We start from the raw sequence: 18,653 nt of genomic DNA on the forward strand, positions 1-18,653 counted from the left end.
TAAAAGAATCAACAGGAAATATAATTAATTGAGAGCATAAAAATGGGGCTACACCTCTTAATACAGAAATAGAGGTGAGGCCCATATAATTGTGGTTGTGGCCACATCCTAACTTCTCGAGAGTAACCATTGATGAATATCAGTGAACAACACCTCAAAGCTGAAGGGGAACAAAAATTAATTAAAACTGTTTTCATTATGAAACCTACTATGACTCTATGAAACCTGTACCACTTTCTGGTGATGCTGAATTTGCCGTCTCTTTCCACTGATTGTCTGGTTCCTGATCTGGGAACACTTGAGACTTCAGAGAAGAAGCGATGTTACTTACGTGGGGCCATGTCAGCTCCCACAATGAATCACTTCCTGTAGCACTGCTTGGCTTTACAAGAACTCCTTTTGTTTTCATCACAAGCAATGTGTTTTTGAGGAGTTCAGGAATGAGTTCCTGGAGCTTCTCACTCTTCTTTCCTCTGATCTTGACCTTGGTGTACTTCTCCATGCGACCAAGCATGCCTAGCCACACTCTCGAGAAGCTCTCCGTAGGAGAGAGGTCATTCACAAGCTGCAAAAACACCTTGGATGACAGCTTTACAGCATGTATGAGTGTTCCTTCCATGTTACGGTAGTCCTTTGATGATTGCCCCTGTGTAACCTCAAGCATGTCATCAAGCATTGTGAAGATCACCTCATCAAAACACTGCATCCAAATCAGAGGCGGAATGGGAAACCCTTCACACCCTGTTGTGCATCTCTGCAATGACAAGACTGCATGATTTCTAACTTCTTCCCTTCGGTCCAAGCTGACTTTCCTCAGTCCTCGCACCAATCTCATCCAAATCTCCCCAATTTCCTGAGGAGATACTTCCCACTTTTTGAGACATGTCAAGCACCCTGCCATTAAATCCAATGCATGTATGGACCTCTCAGAAGGCCCAACCCGGGATTCAGCGAACTGCCTTGATGCATCAATAAAGAGTATGCAATTATCAGGAGAAAGGTGAGCCCCATCATACATGACAAATGCCAGAGCCTCAAACCCCACTTCTGAAGCCTCTGGATGTCGAGCCGTGATTGAGAGGAGGGACGTTATTGTCCGCCACCCCATCTGGGATCTGATACATCCAGCATTTGTTTTGACAAGGTCTGTGACTTCTTGTGTTATGTGCTCACAGTATGCATCAGCTACACGAGCATCAAGCTTCAAGACAAGTTGCAGTGACCTTAAGAGATCATCACCCAGGTTCTCTTTGTAGGGAAGAAGCCGGCGACATATATGCAGGAGTCCGAAGACAGCCCTTTCAACAAGGGCAGAAGGCATAGCAGTGGACTGAACAATACCGGCTATATGCTCATGGACACTTGGCCAGAGGAGAACTATCCGGTCCCGATTGTACAGTGTGATAGTAATCAGCAATTCCAAGCAGAAAACAGAAGCATCTTCATCCTCATGAGAAAGGTATTTCCCTTTCTGGGATTTACCTGACACCCAGATAAGGGCCTGCACAAGATGCAACAGTGAATTCGACTGTAAGAACTTGCTTTCTGTGAAAATACCATTAATGCGGCACTTCTTGATAGTCTCATGGGCACGCTGACGTGCTTCAACTTCCTCGTCGCTGGGTTCTAAACTTGGCTCTTCAGCGTCAAAAGATAATAGCCTACTAAACCTGCTCATCAGACCTGATGACCTCTGAACAGTAATCACACTCTTTGCAGGCACATGAGACACTGATATCGAATTTTTAACAGGTTTTCCTGGCATGGAATCTGAAAAGAGCTCATTCTCACCAGTGGAGTCACGACCTACAAGAGCAGGAACTAGGCCTAGCTTGTGCAAAGTTAAGATGCACTCCAGGATGCTTCTCCAACCGGTGTGGATACTATCACCATATGTGTTCGCTATGGTGAAAACAGTTACAGTTGCCATCATAGCCTTGGCATCATCGGTAAAGGTAAGAATGAGTTCTTCTGGTTGGGAAGGATTTAGAAGGGTTGTGAACTTGCATAGAGACACAACCAGATCATCCAAAACCTCATCAAAGTGATGGGATGCTGATATCTTTGCAACAGCTAAGAAGCCATCATTGCACATTTGGTAAACATCTTCATGCTCTGCATGATCATATACCACTGAGAGAGCAGCAAGTGTTGGCCCGGACAAGATAGCAAACATGTCATGGTCAAGGAAGGGTCTGGCGTCATAAGTAATAAATGGAGTAGCACCCTGTGACTTATGCAACAGATTGATCCAACGGCTCGATGTAACTTCGGCAAAATCAGCCCCTTGTCCTGGAGTCATCCGGATCTCATTCTTGCAGATTGAATGGTAGAGCTCTGATAGGAATTCACGTGGAAGGTCATTTCCACCATTGATGCGCCGATTGTTCCGAATAAAATCATCTTCTGTCATCTTCTTTTTGACTTGCACATTGTGCCGATCTGTGTTTAGCATTATGATTGAATAAGACAATAACAGTGCAGCGTCCTTGTTAGCAAGAATATGTGGTGATTGCTCATAGTATCTCTCTGAGAATGCCTCAAGTACCCGTTGTATTTTCTGGGATTCTCCAGGTAGTCTAAAAGATTCCAAGAACAGACGCAAGGCAGTATCCAAACTCCTGTCTTGGAAATTAAAAGTCCGAGCAAATTCATGGAGCACCTGAACCCAAAACTCATCATGACTTCCCAACAGGTCACCCACTACATTCTTATCCAAACCAGGTGTGTATCTGAGAAAGCAAGCCACACTTGATGGATCAAGCTTATCAGGCAAAAGATGCATTCCTTGAAGGAATTCCAGCCCTTTCTTTGGGTCCCTGTTAAAGTGATCAGCGCTGGTCATTAACACTCTCTTCAAGTGCTTCTTTTGACGAACAAACTCAACCCAGCAGTTGGGATCTGTATGGTTCTCACACTTCACAGTCCAGAATGGAGTATAGTCAGCAAGACCGAACAAGGTCTGATCTTTAATGGGTAAGGCATTGCCAGTCCTTTCAGCTAGTCCCTGAACAACAGCAAGCAAACCTTCCAAAGCAAGAATATGCATTGAAGACAGTGGTGAGTTAACTGGAAATGAACTCTTCGACAACAGGTTAGCAAGGTCTTCAAACACATTGCTGAAGGATATGTCACAGTCAAAGTTGGTATACATCTCTGCCATGAATGTCTTCTGCCTGCAGAAGTCAACAAGAGCCTCCATTAAAACTTCATGCTGTTGATATGAAGCACTTCCATGCCTGCTGTGTGTAAGCCTCCAAGTCAAACAAGAGAAGAAGGCCTCAAGCTGTAGTTTCAGCTCATCATACAAATGAAGATATAGGTTAAGTATGATATTACAGACCATTGACAGAATAAGTGGGCTCAGTGACATGCCAAACTGCATCAAGTTATGGAATAGGTCATCCTGTATCAAAGCCAATAACTTTGGATGGTGTTTAATAGTGGATCCTGCTAATTCAATAGCTGAATTAATCAATCCCAAAGCGAAGAGTGGGACGTCCTCATCAAATTCTGTCTGGTTAGACCTTGGACTCATCTCCATCTGCTCAGCAATATTCAATAGAGAACACAGAAAATGAAAAACCTCCACCATGCAAGGAACACCATATGGTTCTCTCATGATCTGCTGCATGTCATTTACAGTCTCATCAATGCTACCATCACTGGCAGCACTTGCAGCTGGCAAGCTCCACTCTGAACCTACAGAGATTGAAGCATGTTTGAAACTGCCATTTGCACTAGCTGATTGCTTAACCTCAAAAGTATATTCACTGTGAACTCCACCTACCTGCACAATAAACTTGTGCTTGACATACAGTCCTCCACAAATATTCTGATATTTTCATAAATTCACAGTATTGTGTTTTCCATTTAGAAATTAAAAATTTATTTCCTTATGAGACATTGAAATATGCAAGACAAAGATTTTTAAATTAAATACATGCAGGAACTTGCATACGCAGCTAAGACACATTCAAATGGCTTTATAAGGTAGAAAATCAAATTTATTTTGACACCAGGCCCACAGCAGCTACAAAATTAGGAAAATATAGGGAGGAGGTGAGGAAAACTATTTTGCCACATTCCATTCCACTCATTATATACTAACCATACAAGTGGAAGATAATAACTAATTACATGTTTCTACTTTACTGAGAATATCAGGACATGATCTAACATTCTTTGTGGGACATTAGTATCACCAGGGGAATGATATTTATCTTTACTTATCAAAACAAGAAGGAATAAATTCACAAGAAGATGTCCCACAGAATAAGGGGAAGCAGTTAAATAGAAGTACCTCAGTTTGGGAAGAAGGCCCACCTCCATCAGATGGTTTTTCCACATGTATATATGGCAAGCGTGAAAAAATACACCTTATAAGTTCATGCATTGTGGTACGAGCTATCCGCTGCAGAAGCTCACCTTTTGTTCCTGCTTGATGAACAATGCGGAAACATGTGTAGACTATGGTGCATACATGTTGGTTGTTCAACAAAATGGATGCTTTACATTTCATACATGCCAGAAGAACTTGCAGAATCTTCATAAGCACAACCTCTTCTGATGCGGGGTCTGTGACCTCAAATCTGCAACCAGTGACAGCATCGACTATCAAATGCATTGCTTCTCCTACATTTATGGTGTTTGGATCGAGGATGCCAAGGGTTAGTATTTTGTATACAGATGAAAGTGCAACTCCGGTTATAGGGGCACCAATTTCATCTGATCGGATCACATCCAAGAAAGGCCGTAGGTAAATGGATGGATTGACCGTATGCCACTGATTGTCCCACAAAAATATTTGCTTCCGTAAGATCTTCAGAGATTGCACTAAAGAATGCTCTAACTGATCATCATCAGCCATATACCGCCCCCCCCATCTTACATTTCTCCTGACAACAGCCAGCACAGCACCAATTTCTGAATTCACCATACATGCTAAAGCACACCCTCTAGGTATGCAGTGTCCTGGCTTTTCCTTATCTCCTTCAACTCCATACTGGAGCTTTAAACTTCTAATCTCCATATTTTACTGTTTCAAGTACTCAGCATTGTAACACTCGCAGTATGGGAGGGAAATGGAACTCAGCAGCAGCATTTCCTTCATTATGATGGATGAGATAACCTGAAAGACAAAATAGAAGAAAAAGAAAGAGTTGTAAGAATAAGGAACAACTTCAAATTATTAATTACAAGCTGTACTTTTGCATTAATATTAACAGGTGTCCCTAAAACGTGCAGTGTAAAAAGTTGGACACGTAACTCCACGGTCCCAACCAACAACAAAAGAATGCCAAGAAGATATTTGTACTTGCTAATAAGAAAAAAATATTATCTACTTTGCATAAGAAATTAAAGCCCTCTCTAGTTTGTTCTATTTCCTTAGACAAACACTAGGCAAGGATTTAACCAGTTTCATCTTGCTCATAACTATACATATTGTGTCATTAAGGACACTAGACATCAATTTTCTGGTTTAAATATGGTTTGAATAAAACAGAAAACAAAAAATAAGAGACTATAAGCTACTAGAGAAGTGTAAAGATATCATTCAATTTTAGCACCCTCTTTAGACAAAGCGCATATTTATTATGATATCAAATAGAAGAAAAATGCAAGGAAAATGAAATTATTCCTTGTAGAAAAACAAGGAAAATTCCCAAATGGAGGTTCTAAAGCTCCCTAAATCGAAGTTATGATCTAATTGAGTTGCTTCACTAAAAATATGCATACAAGGACGTCACAGCTAGTATAGCATAAATGTAATGAACGAAGATAAACATTACAAAATAAAAGAGTTTCAAAAAAAAAAACTATGATGTAAGAATGTAAAAACATCTCCAACTTAATTCGCCAGATAAGAAGTCAACACATCAACCAAAAAGCACCAGAGCAATTAAAGATTTGTGCATTTCATTGCAATGATTCGTCACATAATATGTCCCTTTCCTGTATTTACAAAGTCTGATCCCTCAAACAACCACCTTTCAGAAGAGCATCGTTAAAGGAGCAAAGGCTTTTCTACCACCAAAACAATCCTACTATTGAGGTCTTTAAATTCCAAAACAATTGAATAAATCCATCCAAACTATACCCACCATTTCATGCAGGGGGACAACAAATTGTAGATAAATCGTCCACATTTCTCTTCTCAGATCAATAGACAATGTCAAAAGAAAGATGGTTTCGATTTTGCATAATTCTAATAACAACACTAGAGAAGAAGACACGGTTAAGTGCACCTGGTGCTTGTGAAGCGTTTTCTGATGGCTCTGGTTTTATCAGACGCAGATCATGTGGGAACAACTTATTATTGCAGGCTTCCTCGAAGCCGTTTTTTGCTTCTGCGAGATCACAGTCGACACCTGCGCAATTGACAACCCAACACACCTTGCTGCATTCCCAAAAGGAACCATACGTAATGAATAACATTTAAAAAAAAAAAAAAAAAAGAAAGCTAACCGATCCATCAATATATGAATTGCTTTACAGAGAGGAAGGTGTACATCTTGGAGAGTTTGTCAGGTGCACCACCAATGATCTTCGCGACTCGGAGCAAAGCGAGCTCTGCTTTTCAGATCTTTTAACTGGTTCAATAGATCAGTCTTCAACTTGCCTATGAGTTCGTGAACCTTAATCCTCACTGTAGATATTCGGTAACAAAAACAAACCAGATCGTAATAAATCAATAAGTGGAGAGCTAAAATCATGTACGAAATTCGAAATTTAACAACCTAAAGGATAGAGAGAAAGGATTCACATGTGACTGGGCTGCAATTGACGACGACGACGACGAAGAGGAGAAGGAATGAGCGGCAACGGTCCGGCGGAGAAGAAGAGGAACGAGAGAAGGATAAAAATCATCAACCAGGAGACGAGAAAGTGAGAATCGAAGAAAAGAATTGTATAATATTCTCGGACAGGAGATCGCTGTCTGGTCGCGTGGTCACTGGCCTAATGGTGTCAAATTCGAACCGGAATCCAATCGAATAGTTTGAATATCAGATTTCACAATCGATTTGGCTCTCGATTCGGTTTCAAATCAATCCAAACCGAATAATAGTAATATATTGTCTTTCATAAGATTTAAAGTAACTAATTATTCTAACTAATATAGCGCACAGAGATGGATCCAATAACATTCTCTCAAAGATTTAACAATCTCTCACAGTAAGGACAACTTTCTTAAGGGGAAAAAAAAAGGGAAAATTACATGATTACCCACTTCTGACTTTTTCTTTACAAAATTATCCATCAAAAGTTTCAGTTAACAAAAATACCCAAAATTAGGTTTCCCTTTACAAAATTACCCATTTAAGTTTAAGTTAACAAAAATACCCAAAATTGAGTTTGGGGTTACAAAACTACCCACTCAAAGTTTTAGTAATAAAAAAATACATGATTACATGTGAAAGATGAAGAATCACTATTTTGGGTAGTTTTGTAAACCCAAACCTGATTTTTGGTATTTTTGTTAACTGAAACTTTGGGTGGGTAGTTTTGTAAACCCAAACCTAATTTTGGGTATTTTTGTTGACCAAAACTTTTTGTGGGTAATTTTGTAAAGGGAAATCCAAAAGTGGGTAATCATGTAATTTTCCCAAAAAAAAAACCGATTTAAAGTTGAAATTCCATGGATATCAAGGCAACAACTAGGGAAAATTTAAGGCAAATACCTCACCTCTGCTGTAAGGATTTGAGACTTCTCTAGATCAAAATCATAGCAATCAATCATGTTCTATGGAAAATAACAGAGTCTCGATCTAAAGTTGTGATTCAAAGAAAATAGAAGAAATTAGACCTATGGCTTGTGATTTGAGGCTTCTTTTGGGCTCAAAGTACTGTCTCACGGGAAGATTAAACCCCTTGAGAGTTTCAGGTTGCTGTCAAAGGCAGCGGAGCAGGAGGTGTTTTCATTGTCAACATCAGCGTCTCCTGCAACATTAGTTGTATTTCTTCTCACGGGAAGGTTAAAACCTTCAAAGCCTTGCGGTTTGCAGGGTGGGAGAAGGAGGAGAGGGAGAAGGGAGTTGTGAGTTGGGAGGGACGTAGTCGATGGAAAAAATCTCTATATTTTGATTAAGAAAAGGTTTAAATTGAAAGTAACTTCTATTTCTATAGAAGAGGAAATATTAGTCCCCTCTGCACTTAGTTGAAATATCATGTTACCCTAGGGCATTTTGAAAAATCACTCCCCTCCCCCTAATCTAAAAGATTCTATCATCCGTCCATTTTCGTGAGAAGTAGTTGTTAAGTCATGACTTTATATTCCATAATACCCAAACTACCTTCACACTTGGTGTACAACCAATTCTAACCTATTAAGATGACTAAATTGAAGAAGAGGAGTGTTAGGCGGATGCAAAAATGTTTTAGATCGTCCTATCGATAGAATTGACCATTCACAAATAATTAATGTGAAGGGTTTCGATTATTACTTAAAACTCCACAAGTGTAGAGCCTCCATGTGATCTTAGCCCTTTTGCAGTGAGTTATTCCTACACGTACAACTTTGTATTCCCTTAAATTCATATTTCTCCAAACTTGTCTAGGTTTTCATAAAATCCTAATCACTACACTTTATCACTCAAAGGGAGAGAGAGAGAGAGGGAGGGAGGAGAAGACTATTTCTAGAGGGAGAGAAAGTGTGAACCATTCTCTTCTCTTGTTTGTGACTCCTTTTTAAAATAAAAGGCTTACCAATACAAATCTTATCTTAAGGAGAAGATGAAATTATTAGGAAAATAAATATTAAAAGATTTTCTTGTTGGGGAAATAGACTGAAGGATCTTCCCTTAGTAGACCTTAGAACACACATAAGCATTGGAGTATTGTCAGAGAGAAAGAACGTGAATTAGGGCTTGTTTAGGGACTAGAACCATACCATGTGATGCAGTTTGGGAAGCCTCCAATAGCTTTGATCACAAACCTCTGTCCCATTGGTTTGAAGATTGGTTCCACAAACAAAATCATCCCTCTAAGATCTTCTGCAGTCTCCCACATGATTTTTTCTCATAGCTCTGTAAGCAAACTACGTTCTTACATTGTGGTGACTGCAGGGACCATAGAAACTATATATAGTAGCCCAGTATCCCTATCCTACTCACATAATAGATTGGGTTAAGCTTATCCCCCTTGAGTAGGTGTCACTGTATTAGTGAAGTGCATAAACCCAACTTTGCCTACTTAGGTAACATTAATACAATATCTTTCCTCTGTATTCTGGCCATACATACCCATAGCTAAATACCCCCCACTTTAAACTTTGATTCAAACAATTAGCCCCTATGTTGAACAATAGTAAAATACACCCCTCAATATACGACATGCATCTACATACTATTGCAAACATAAGGAACTCATTATCTAAATCACATGGGATAAAGACAAAGAAATTGTGTTATACACATGTGATTACATAAATGTTTTTCTTTGTAGGTCATTTTCCTAATCAGAGACTAGTCTACCTTGAATTACTTTATAAGTAGAAACTTTGATATTAACTAGTACCTTGGAAAACCGCCATAACCTGAGTTTAATACCTTTACTTTGCAAACTAAACCACCACTTCCTTGGATTTAGGCTAAATACCGCCATAAATCACAAACTTTGGCAAAATACCACCCTTTACCATTAACTTTGGTTAAATACCACCTATTACCATGAACTTTGGCTAAATACCACCAATTACATTTACCTTTGGCTGAATACCACCAATTACCTTGACCTCTAGCTGAATACCGCATATTACTATGAACTTTGGTTGAATACCGCCTATTACCATGACGTACCATCAATTACTTTGGCTTACCATCAATTACTTCGGCTTACTCCCAATTACTTTAGCTAAGCACTACCATGAACTGTGGTAAGCACCGCTTATGGAATGTGGGAAATGTTGCATTTAAATTTTAAATATTACCACCATGATATCTTTGATTAAATGAGATCATAAAGTTCTCACTAACCAAGCATTTCAAAAACCTCAATAACATCAATGTCAAAAACATGGCCTTTGAGCACTCTTACTGGCTGCATATTTGTCCATAAACTTTGATGACATCACCTTTGGGTAAATGCTACATTTACCTTAGGAAGTACACAATTGAACTGAATGTAGCACTTTGGTGACTTTCACTTGAACCTATCATGTTTTCCTCATTAGAGATGTATATATGTAGAAAAGTATATACTTTAGTGTGTTTCTTACACAACCACTGACAACACAAGCAAGTGAAGCATAAAATTGTACATAAACAATTTAGAGAACAAGATTTAGGATAAAAAACCATTCCAAAATAATTCCAAAATTATTATAGAATTTAATAGGATAGCAAAAATGTTCATTTTTTCCTTCAGCTGTGCTTTGATCAGCAAGAACAACTGGTTTGGGTTCCCTAAGAGCTAAAACCAGATTTAGTAACCCTAAATAAATCTCAGGTATAAAACATACACACCAAATAACTGGCCTATAAAATGTAGAATGTCCATCTAGTAAACAAACTACCCAGGAGTCATAACCATTATTCCTATCCTTTGGGTTAAGATTTCATTGGTTCTCTGGTAAATCTAGATTTACAGTGAAAAAATGAATACTTTTGTCACCTCTAGGCTTAGAAGCCTCTAGATTACTATCATTTTCATACATATATTTTCTTTAACTTAGGTGACATCACCTTTTGGCAAATGTCATAAACTTTGCTACACTTGAAGAAACTATGAAAGATAGGATGTACCATTTTGATGGATTCCACCCAACCTTTTCATAGCTTCCTAGAAATGTATTGTGGAGCACAGCATCTGCCAAAGCTCACACCCGATTTAATTTTAACATATTTAGTAATCCTAGGGTTTTGTTATGGGATACCCTGGTTCATTCTAATATATCTTCTGTTGTCCAGGGAAAGGATTGGAAGATGAGAAGGCTTCAATGAGATAATTAGCAGTGGTAGAATGCTTGGAAGGCAGCCTGGAAGGTAGGGATGACCCAACCTGTCAATGCTCAGCCTACCAACATCACTAAAAATATTTTCAGGAAGTATGCGCAAATAGGTAAACCCAAGTAATTTGACTGTAGAACTCAGACATAAAGTGGACCAATTATTTTGGATTGGACAATAGCCATTGGCAAGTCCCAATTGGCTGGTCGAGATCGGCTGGCAGGTGGAGCTAACTAGAGTAAAAAAAAATCATTTGGCTATATGGGGCCCACCACCCTGCAACACAATTCTCCATATTCACCCCATGCATAGGGGTCAGTTTGTTGAGTGTAACCCATATTTTAGATCAGTTGGCAGTAGAGCCTATATGAAGTTATAAGCTTTTAAAGTATTAGGTTAATTTAAAGGGTTTTAGCCAAACAGACCCTAAGGTCACTCGTAGCTAGACAATAAATACCACTCAGTTCATTTAACCTAAGAAGCAGAAGGGTCGTCTGACCACCCATGACCATCGGAAGATCTTGGCACAAGGAACAAAGGCCATGAAACTTCCCTATGTAGAAGAATCATCAGAGTCATCAGAAGAAGCAGAAGGGCAGATGTCCACCTTCCCTCCTTCATCCAACCAACCATTTCCTCCCTATTGACCGGGATCAAAGTTTCCATCATCATCCAGTCAATCTTTACCTCCATCCAACTACCCCTAATATCCACTATACAATCCTCTACCTCTACAATATTATCACCCTCTACATCACCAACAACCTTTACCTTATCCTCAAAGAGAGGAAACCCCATCTCCCTCTCATCATACACCCATTCCATCTTACCATTCACCATCTCCATCAGGATACCCTACCTCTAACATTACATCCCTATCATACCACCCCACTTCATATGCCTCATCAACTTCCTATGAATCCCATTCCCAAGGTTCAGTTTCATAACCTAAAGGAAGGACGGTTTGGTCGGTACGACTGGAGGAACATACAAGAATTGCCCAATTCTTTAAAAATGACTTCATCATCAGGTTCGGTGAATGCTCTTGAGGAAGACCAGGAGGTAGATCCCACACCTCTGATTTAGTCAATGGCCTCACCAAGCATAAGTCACAGTCGAGGAAGTTTCAGATGATCTCCTGAGGACAGTGATAGCACCATCAGTGGGGGAGTAGATTCAAAAAGATGCCTCCCTAATCCACATAGGGAGTGACACAGAGAAGATGAATCAGATGAAGAACCCAGTGAGGAGGAAGTCACTGAGGAAGAAGACACTGACAATGATGATGACAGTGATAGTGCTCATCCAGACTGGGATGACTACTTTGGGCCATGGGAGTACGATGTAGATGATGAATCTGCATACTATTCCCCCAAGGATCCAGGAAGTTACTCAGTGTTTGCCATCAGTAGCGATAACTTGGTACTAGATCCGACAGGTGGTATTCAGCCTTCTCTCTACATAGGAGAAGGTGATTCAATGTCAGATTCAGATGATGATGGGCCTAAAGACGAAGGAAGGGCAACAGAGGTTTACATGGAAGAGCAGACCTCTCTATTTGAGATTGAAGAAAAGATGTGTGAGATTTATTCAAACACACTAGAAATGCAAAGAAGGAGGGATGAAATCAGCCAAATTCTAGGCGAAGTGACTGTCAGAGAACAGTACTATAAGGAGCAGCTAAATGACCTGGAAGAAATTGGGCCAGAGGATACATTTGTAGAGGTGGTGGACACTGGATTCCAAATGTTGTCCAATGTGGTTAAGAAGATGAGAGTTAGGGCTCTCGATATCTGTGGAGGACCTCGACTCCCTGCCCCAAGCCGAGAAGGGGAGTCTGATGAAGATGATTTGATGGTAGGGATAATTACCATTATGGATAGTGATGATGAATATCAATATCCCACCGAGATCATTATAAAGAAGCCCATCATAGTGATGGAAATCAGGAGTAGTAAAGACTATAAAGGCAAGGCTCTAGCAGTAGAGCAGCCCAAGAATTATGAGGTAGGTTCTAGCAGCTTGAAAAAGGAACCAAAAAGTCCAGTGTTAGCTCAATTGAAGAAGGCTCAAGCCAACATTTCCATCTGGGGATTGTTGATGGCTTCTCCCTCTCATCATGAGGTAGTATTGAAATCCCTCACTTATGTACAAATACCAATTGAGATTGACCCAGTGCAGCTTTCCCACATAGTAGGGGTAACATACGCAGTACAATCTCTGGTATTCTTAGATGCTGACATTCCCAAAGGGATCGTACAACAAGGCATTGTATATCAAGGTGGATTGCCTCGAAAAAACTGTTCCTCAGGTCCTCGTCAACAATAGGTTGGCCTTGAACATCTTGCCTTTAAGATCAACCAGCAACATTGGCATCAACATGAGTGAAATGAAAGCAACAAGCCAAACCACAAGGGCCTATGATAACACCAAAAGGGAAATTCTGGGAATACTCACCTTGGCTGTAATGATCGGCCTGGTGAAGTTTAACGTCAACTTCCAAGTCATTAATATACCGGATTCCTTCAACATGCTATTGGGGAGGCCGTGGTTACATCATGCTAAGGCTATGTCATCTAGCCTCCACCAGAAAGTTAAGTTCATAAATGAAGGAAAAGTGATTTTCATCTTAGGGGACCTGAAACTAGTTAATATTATGGCAAGTATAGAGAAAGGGGAAGAGAAGACAGAAGAGGTCTGCCTTGACGGATTTGAGATAGAAGGCACTTATGCCGTGATTGCAAAAGGGGAGGTCGAACCAAACACCCCGATTGACTATGAAGCAACATTGAGCCCTCATGTGGGCCAAATGATGAAGAACATGAAGTACTTCCCTGGTATGGAATTGGAAAAGTACGAACAAAGTGTATCCAAGTTACCAACCCCAGTTGTTAACAAGGGCAAGAATGGATTGGGGTATGTTCCTCCAAGTAAGGGCAAGGCCAAGATATTGAAGATGACTAGAAAAATATCTATTACTTACTACCCCACTCTCAACGTGTACTTTGTAAGAGAAGGAGAAGATTTTCCGTTCGGTAGAAATGTCGAGCCATGGTTTGATGAGACCGCTGTTAAAATGCAACCAGGATTCGAAGTGTTCTTCCAGGACGAATCCAAATGGGTGACATATGATGCTGAATAGTTACAAGTTCAGAACAGTGATCAGGATAGTTGTATTGCTGGAATAATTGAAGTTTCCTGCATTGAGAGTGGGTCTTCCAGTAGCAATCCCGTAACTTTGATCAGGTCAAAAAAGCCACCAAGCCCTAGGATTCTTCTGAAATGGGAATGGGAAGAGAAGGTAAAGCTCACCTAGAGTCTACCTTTTCCCAATGATTTGAAGATCTACATCTGCTCTCTTCTATAAGAGCCTCGAGCACAAGAGCTTCATGACCTCAAACCAAGGCCGTTTAGGGAAAGAAGTGTTTTTACCAAGTAGAGAAGAGCTCAGAGGATAATGGTTTGCAGGGACTGTGCTAGAACCAATTGTAATGGGAGATCCCGTGAAGGTAGTCAAAGAAGTGATAAGGGAGCAGGGATGGCTTCACTAAACAGGATGATGAAGATGGATAACATAAAAGAGGGCTTAAGTAGCCTCGACCGTCACTCTTCCCTTAGCAAATTTGGTTTCAGAGACCATGAAATCAGGTAGATGAAGTATGGCCCAAGGGAGAAGCTGGACAAGTACACAGCTGCCATCGAAGTGGTAGCAGTAATCAGCCTGGAAGGAGAAGAAGACGTCCCTTTGCCTCACTTACTCATCCACCAGTCTACTGAACCACTCCTGAACTGGATGAGCATTGGGGAGGACTTCAAGTTCACTCATGCAATTGAGTCTACCAACCAAATTACCACTAGCATCAAGTCGGTCGTCGAGTCTGTCGATGAACCTTATGTTTACAATTCTGTCATCGAGTCTTCTATTTATGAGTCTATTGTTCTTGTAGAGGAAAGTCAAGAGTCCATGTATGTTAGGTCTATCACTCCTTTATTCACGAATGAAATTTCCTATTCCTAGTATGACTTGCCTCCCTTTTCCGATGATGATCTAAATGAATATCAAAACTTAATAAAACAATGCAAACCAAAGAAAGCCCAATCCATCCATGAGGATACCCGGGTTATTAATTTGGGAACTGACTAATGCCCTCGAGAGGTAAAAATTGGTATCACCCTAGAAGATGAAGAAGCAGAATAGATGATCATCTTACTAAAGAAATTTGCAGAAGTCTTTGCCTGGTCGTATAAAGACATGCCTGGAATTGATCCCAACATTGTACAACATTGTTTGCCGACTTACCCTGGGGTAAAGCCCATCAAGCAGAAGCTCAGAAGGATGTGTCCTGAATAGAGTGAGAAGATTAGAGAAGAAGTCATGAAGCAATGGAATGTGGATTTCTTACAAGTGGTAGAGTACCCCCGATGGTTGGCCAACATTGTACCAGTTCCAAAGAAAGATGGAAGAGTACGTATGTGTGTGGATTTTCGAGATCTCAACAAAGTGAGCCCGAAAGATGATTGCCCATTACCTTATATTGATGTATTGGTCGACAGCATAGCAGGGCATGGCTTGCTATCATTTATGGATGGATTCTCAGGATATAATAAAGTGAGTATGCACCCAAAGGATTGTGAGAAGCCAATCTTTACCACTCCATGGGGTACTTATTACTACAAGGTCATGCCTTTTAGATTGAAGAATGCAGGGGCAACTTATCAGAGAGCAGCTACAGCCATCCTACATAACATAATACATAAGGATGTGGAGGTCTATATGGATGATATGATTGTGAAGTCAAGAGATCGACCGGGGTACATTCCTGCATTTAGACGTTTCTTCGAAAGGATCAAGAAGTACCAGCTAAGGTTAAACTCCCAGAAGTATATGTTCGGGGAAACGACAGGGAAGTTGTTGGGTTTCTTGGTGAGCGAAAGTAGGATCGAAGTTGACCCCATCAAGATCAAGGAAATTCAAGAAATGGTAGCATCTCGCACAGAGAAGCAAATCCGAGGGTTTTTGGGTCACATCCAGTACATCAGCAGGTTCATAGCCCAGTTGACTAAAGCTTGTGAACCAATTTTGAAGTTGCTGAAGAAGGATCAACCCACAAAATTGAACGATCAATGTCAATAGGATTTTGATGAAATAAAAGAATATCTTATGAACTCGCCAGTGTTGACACCACCAGTGGAAGGAGAACCGCTCTTGCTGTATTTGTCAGTTGGAGAAAATTCCATAGGCTCATTTCTAGCTCAGAAAGAAACAGATAAGGGGGCGGAGCACGCCATATATTACCTCAGCAAGAAGTTTTTGGAGTATGAAACACGGTACACATCTCTGGAGAGAACCTGTGCTGCATTAATTTGGGCCACCAAAAGGCTGCGACATTACATGATAGCATATCCAGTATGATTGATCCCAAGGATGGATCCAATCAAGTATCTCTTCGAGAAACCAGCTCTCACAGGAAGGATGGCTCGTTGGATGCTATTGTTATTAGAATTTGACATCACTTATACTGCTCAAAAAGCTATCAAGGAGCAGGTTATAGCCGATCATTTGGCTACCTACCGAACAGAAGATGGAAGAGCCCTAGATGATGCTTTTCCACATGAGGAGATTTCAACAATTGAAGAAGAAGATGCATCAAATAAATGGCAATTATTCTTTGATGGACTAGCCAACCAGAAGGGGTGTGGTGTAGGGATTTTGGTTGTCACTCCAAACGGCCTTTATCTACCCTCGTCCTCCCACTTTGATTTTCCATGTACCAATAATATTGCTGAGTATGAAGTATGTGCCTTGGGACTTGATATAGCCCTAACCATTGGATTTAAAAGAATCAAGGTATATAGGGATTCGACCATTGTCATATGTCAGACACAAGGAAAGTGGAAGACCAGAGATAAAAAGCTAAAGCCATACCAAGAACATTTGGAAGAGGTGATAGGACATTTTGAGAAGATCTCATTTGAATACTTCCAAAGAGATAACAACCGGTTTGCTGATGCCCTGGCAACCTCGGCATCGATGGTAGAATGCAATCCGATGGCCAAGATTTGACCATTCTTAGTGGAGCAAAGAAGCAAGCCCATCTACCAGAATACAGTGAATTCTCTCACCATAGATGGCCGATCTTGGTTCATTCACATTGTGAACTTCATCAGGGAGAAGAAGTATCCAGTTGAAGTTACCGATAGAGAAAAGAAGTTCCAGAGGAGATATGCTACCCAGTTCATCCTCCAAGGAGATTTGTTGTACAAAAGATCCTATGATGGGATACAACTGTTGTGTGTAGATGAAGAGAAAGCTCAAACAATCACGGAAGAAATTCATCAAGGCCTTTACGGACCCCATATGACTGCCAAAATCCTCAAATTGAGATATTATTAGAATAAAATAGAAGCAAGTTGTGTCAACTGTGTCAAGAAATGCCACAAATGCCAGACATTTGCCAACATCATACATATCCTGCCAACGGAATTGCATTCACTCAGTTCCCCCTGGGAATTCTCCACTTGGGGCATTGACATCATACGAAAGGTCAACCCTAAAGCATCTAACGAAGATGAGTTCATCTTGGTGGTTATTGATTACTTCACCAAGTGGGTTGAAGCCCAATCATATGCAGTTCTCACATCAGCCAAGGTAGTAAAGTTCATTCAAGAAAACATCATTAGCCAATATGGAGTACCGTAGGAATTGATATCAGATCAAGGATCCCATTTCTAGGGCAAGACTGATGAGATTTTCACAAAGTTTGGCATCAAGAGGCATCGCTCTACCACTTACAGGCCATAGACCAATGGGGTAGTAGAAGCAGCCAACAAGAACATCAAGGTTATCCTCCAGAAGATGGCAGAAACACACAAGTATTGGGCAAACAAGTTGCCACTTGCATTATGGGCATATCAGACTTCTATGCGGTCCTCGATTGGGACAACTCCATTCTCCTTGGTATATGGAGTCGAAGCAATTTTGCCAGTAGAAATCCTAGTACCATCCCTAAGGGTATTATTGGATAGTCAATTACCAGAAGGAGAATAGGTGAAAGCAAGGCACGATGAGCTCAATTTTATTTATGAAAGGTGTATGAAGGCCATGGATCATCTAAGGAAGTATCAACTGAGAATAGCAAGGGCTTTCAACAAAAATGTGAAGCCCCAACACATAGAAGAGGGCGAGCTTGTTGATCGTGAACAAAGAGCTCCAATTCATAATCTAAGAGGAAAGTTCCAGCCTAATTGGAGTGGCCCGTTTACTGTCAAAAAAATTCTACCAAGCAAAGCAGTGAAGCTTACTGATCTCAATGGGGAAGCAGCATCAGGATTTGTCAACATGGATCATATTAAGAGATATTATGTTTAATAGGGTGAATAGCCTGAGCTACACTAGACCTGATTCCTCCCAAGGGATACTTAGGCAACTTGACATGCTCAGGTGCGGTCTTAACCATCTCAAGGAAATAAATCAGTTCCCAGATTAATAATCAAGGTACCCTAAAAGATCATAATAGCTTATGTCCCACAAGAATCGCCATTTAGCATATATGACCATCAAGAATTGTCATTCCCTATGGTCCATCACATCTCATTTAGAACTTCATTTTCCCCAAGAATCACCATTCGACATACATGGCCATTAGGAATCTGCCATTTCCCTATGGTCCTCCCAATACCTATCCAGGGTTTCATCTCTCCCCCAAA

General features: G+C 40.5%; 1 protein-coding gene across 3 annotated transcripts; it reads right to left on the reverse strand.

Annotated features, from left to right (window-relative positions):
* LOC122067401 (ARF guanine-nucleotide exchange factor GNOM-like) lies at positions 1 to 6,900 on the reverse strand. 3 transcript variants are annotated; one of them, XM_042631235.1, is made up of 5 exons: positions 6,767 to 6,900; positions 6,513 to 6,649; positions 6,249 to 6,400; positions 4,304 to 5,131; positions 1 to 3,790 (listed from the first exon to the last, which is right to left on the reverse strand). In XM_042631235.1, exons 4-5 carry the CDS (start codon positions 5,030 to 5,032, stop codon positions 209 to 211), a joined length of 4,311 nt encoding a protein of 1,436 aa, XP_042487169.1. In that variant the 5' UTR covers positions 5,033 to 5,131; positions 6,249 to 6,400; positions 6,513 to 6,649; positions 6,767 to 6,900; the 3' UTR covers positions 1 to 208. The 3 variants fall into 3 exon arrangements, with proteins under 3 accessions (XP_042487169.1, XP_042487170.1, XP_042487171.1); XM_042631236.1 differs by having other exon boundaries at positions 6,741 to 6,882; XM_042631237.1 differs by lacking the exons at positions 6,513 to 6,649; positions 6,767 to 6,900 and adding an exon at positions 6,469 to 6,487 and having other exon boundaries at positions 6,249 to 6,371.
* Positions 6,901 to 18,653: the final 11,753 nt, after the last annotated feature.

This window comes from Macadamia integrifolia, unplaced genomic scaffold (assembly GCF_013358625.1).
Source record: "Macadamia integrifolia cultivar HAES 741 unplaced genomic scaffold, SCU_Mint_v3 scaffold289, whole genome shotgun sequence".
Lineage (NCBI taxonomy): Eukaryota > Viridiplantae > Streptophyta > Magnoliopsida > Proteales > Proteaceae > Macadamia > Macadamia integrifolia.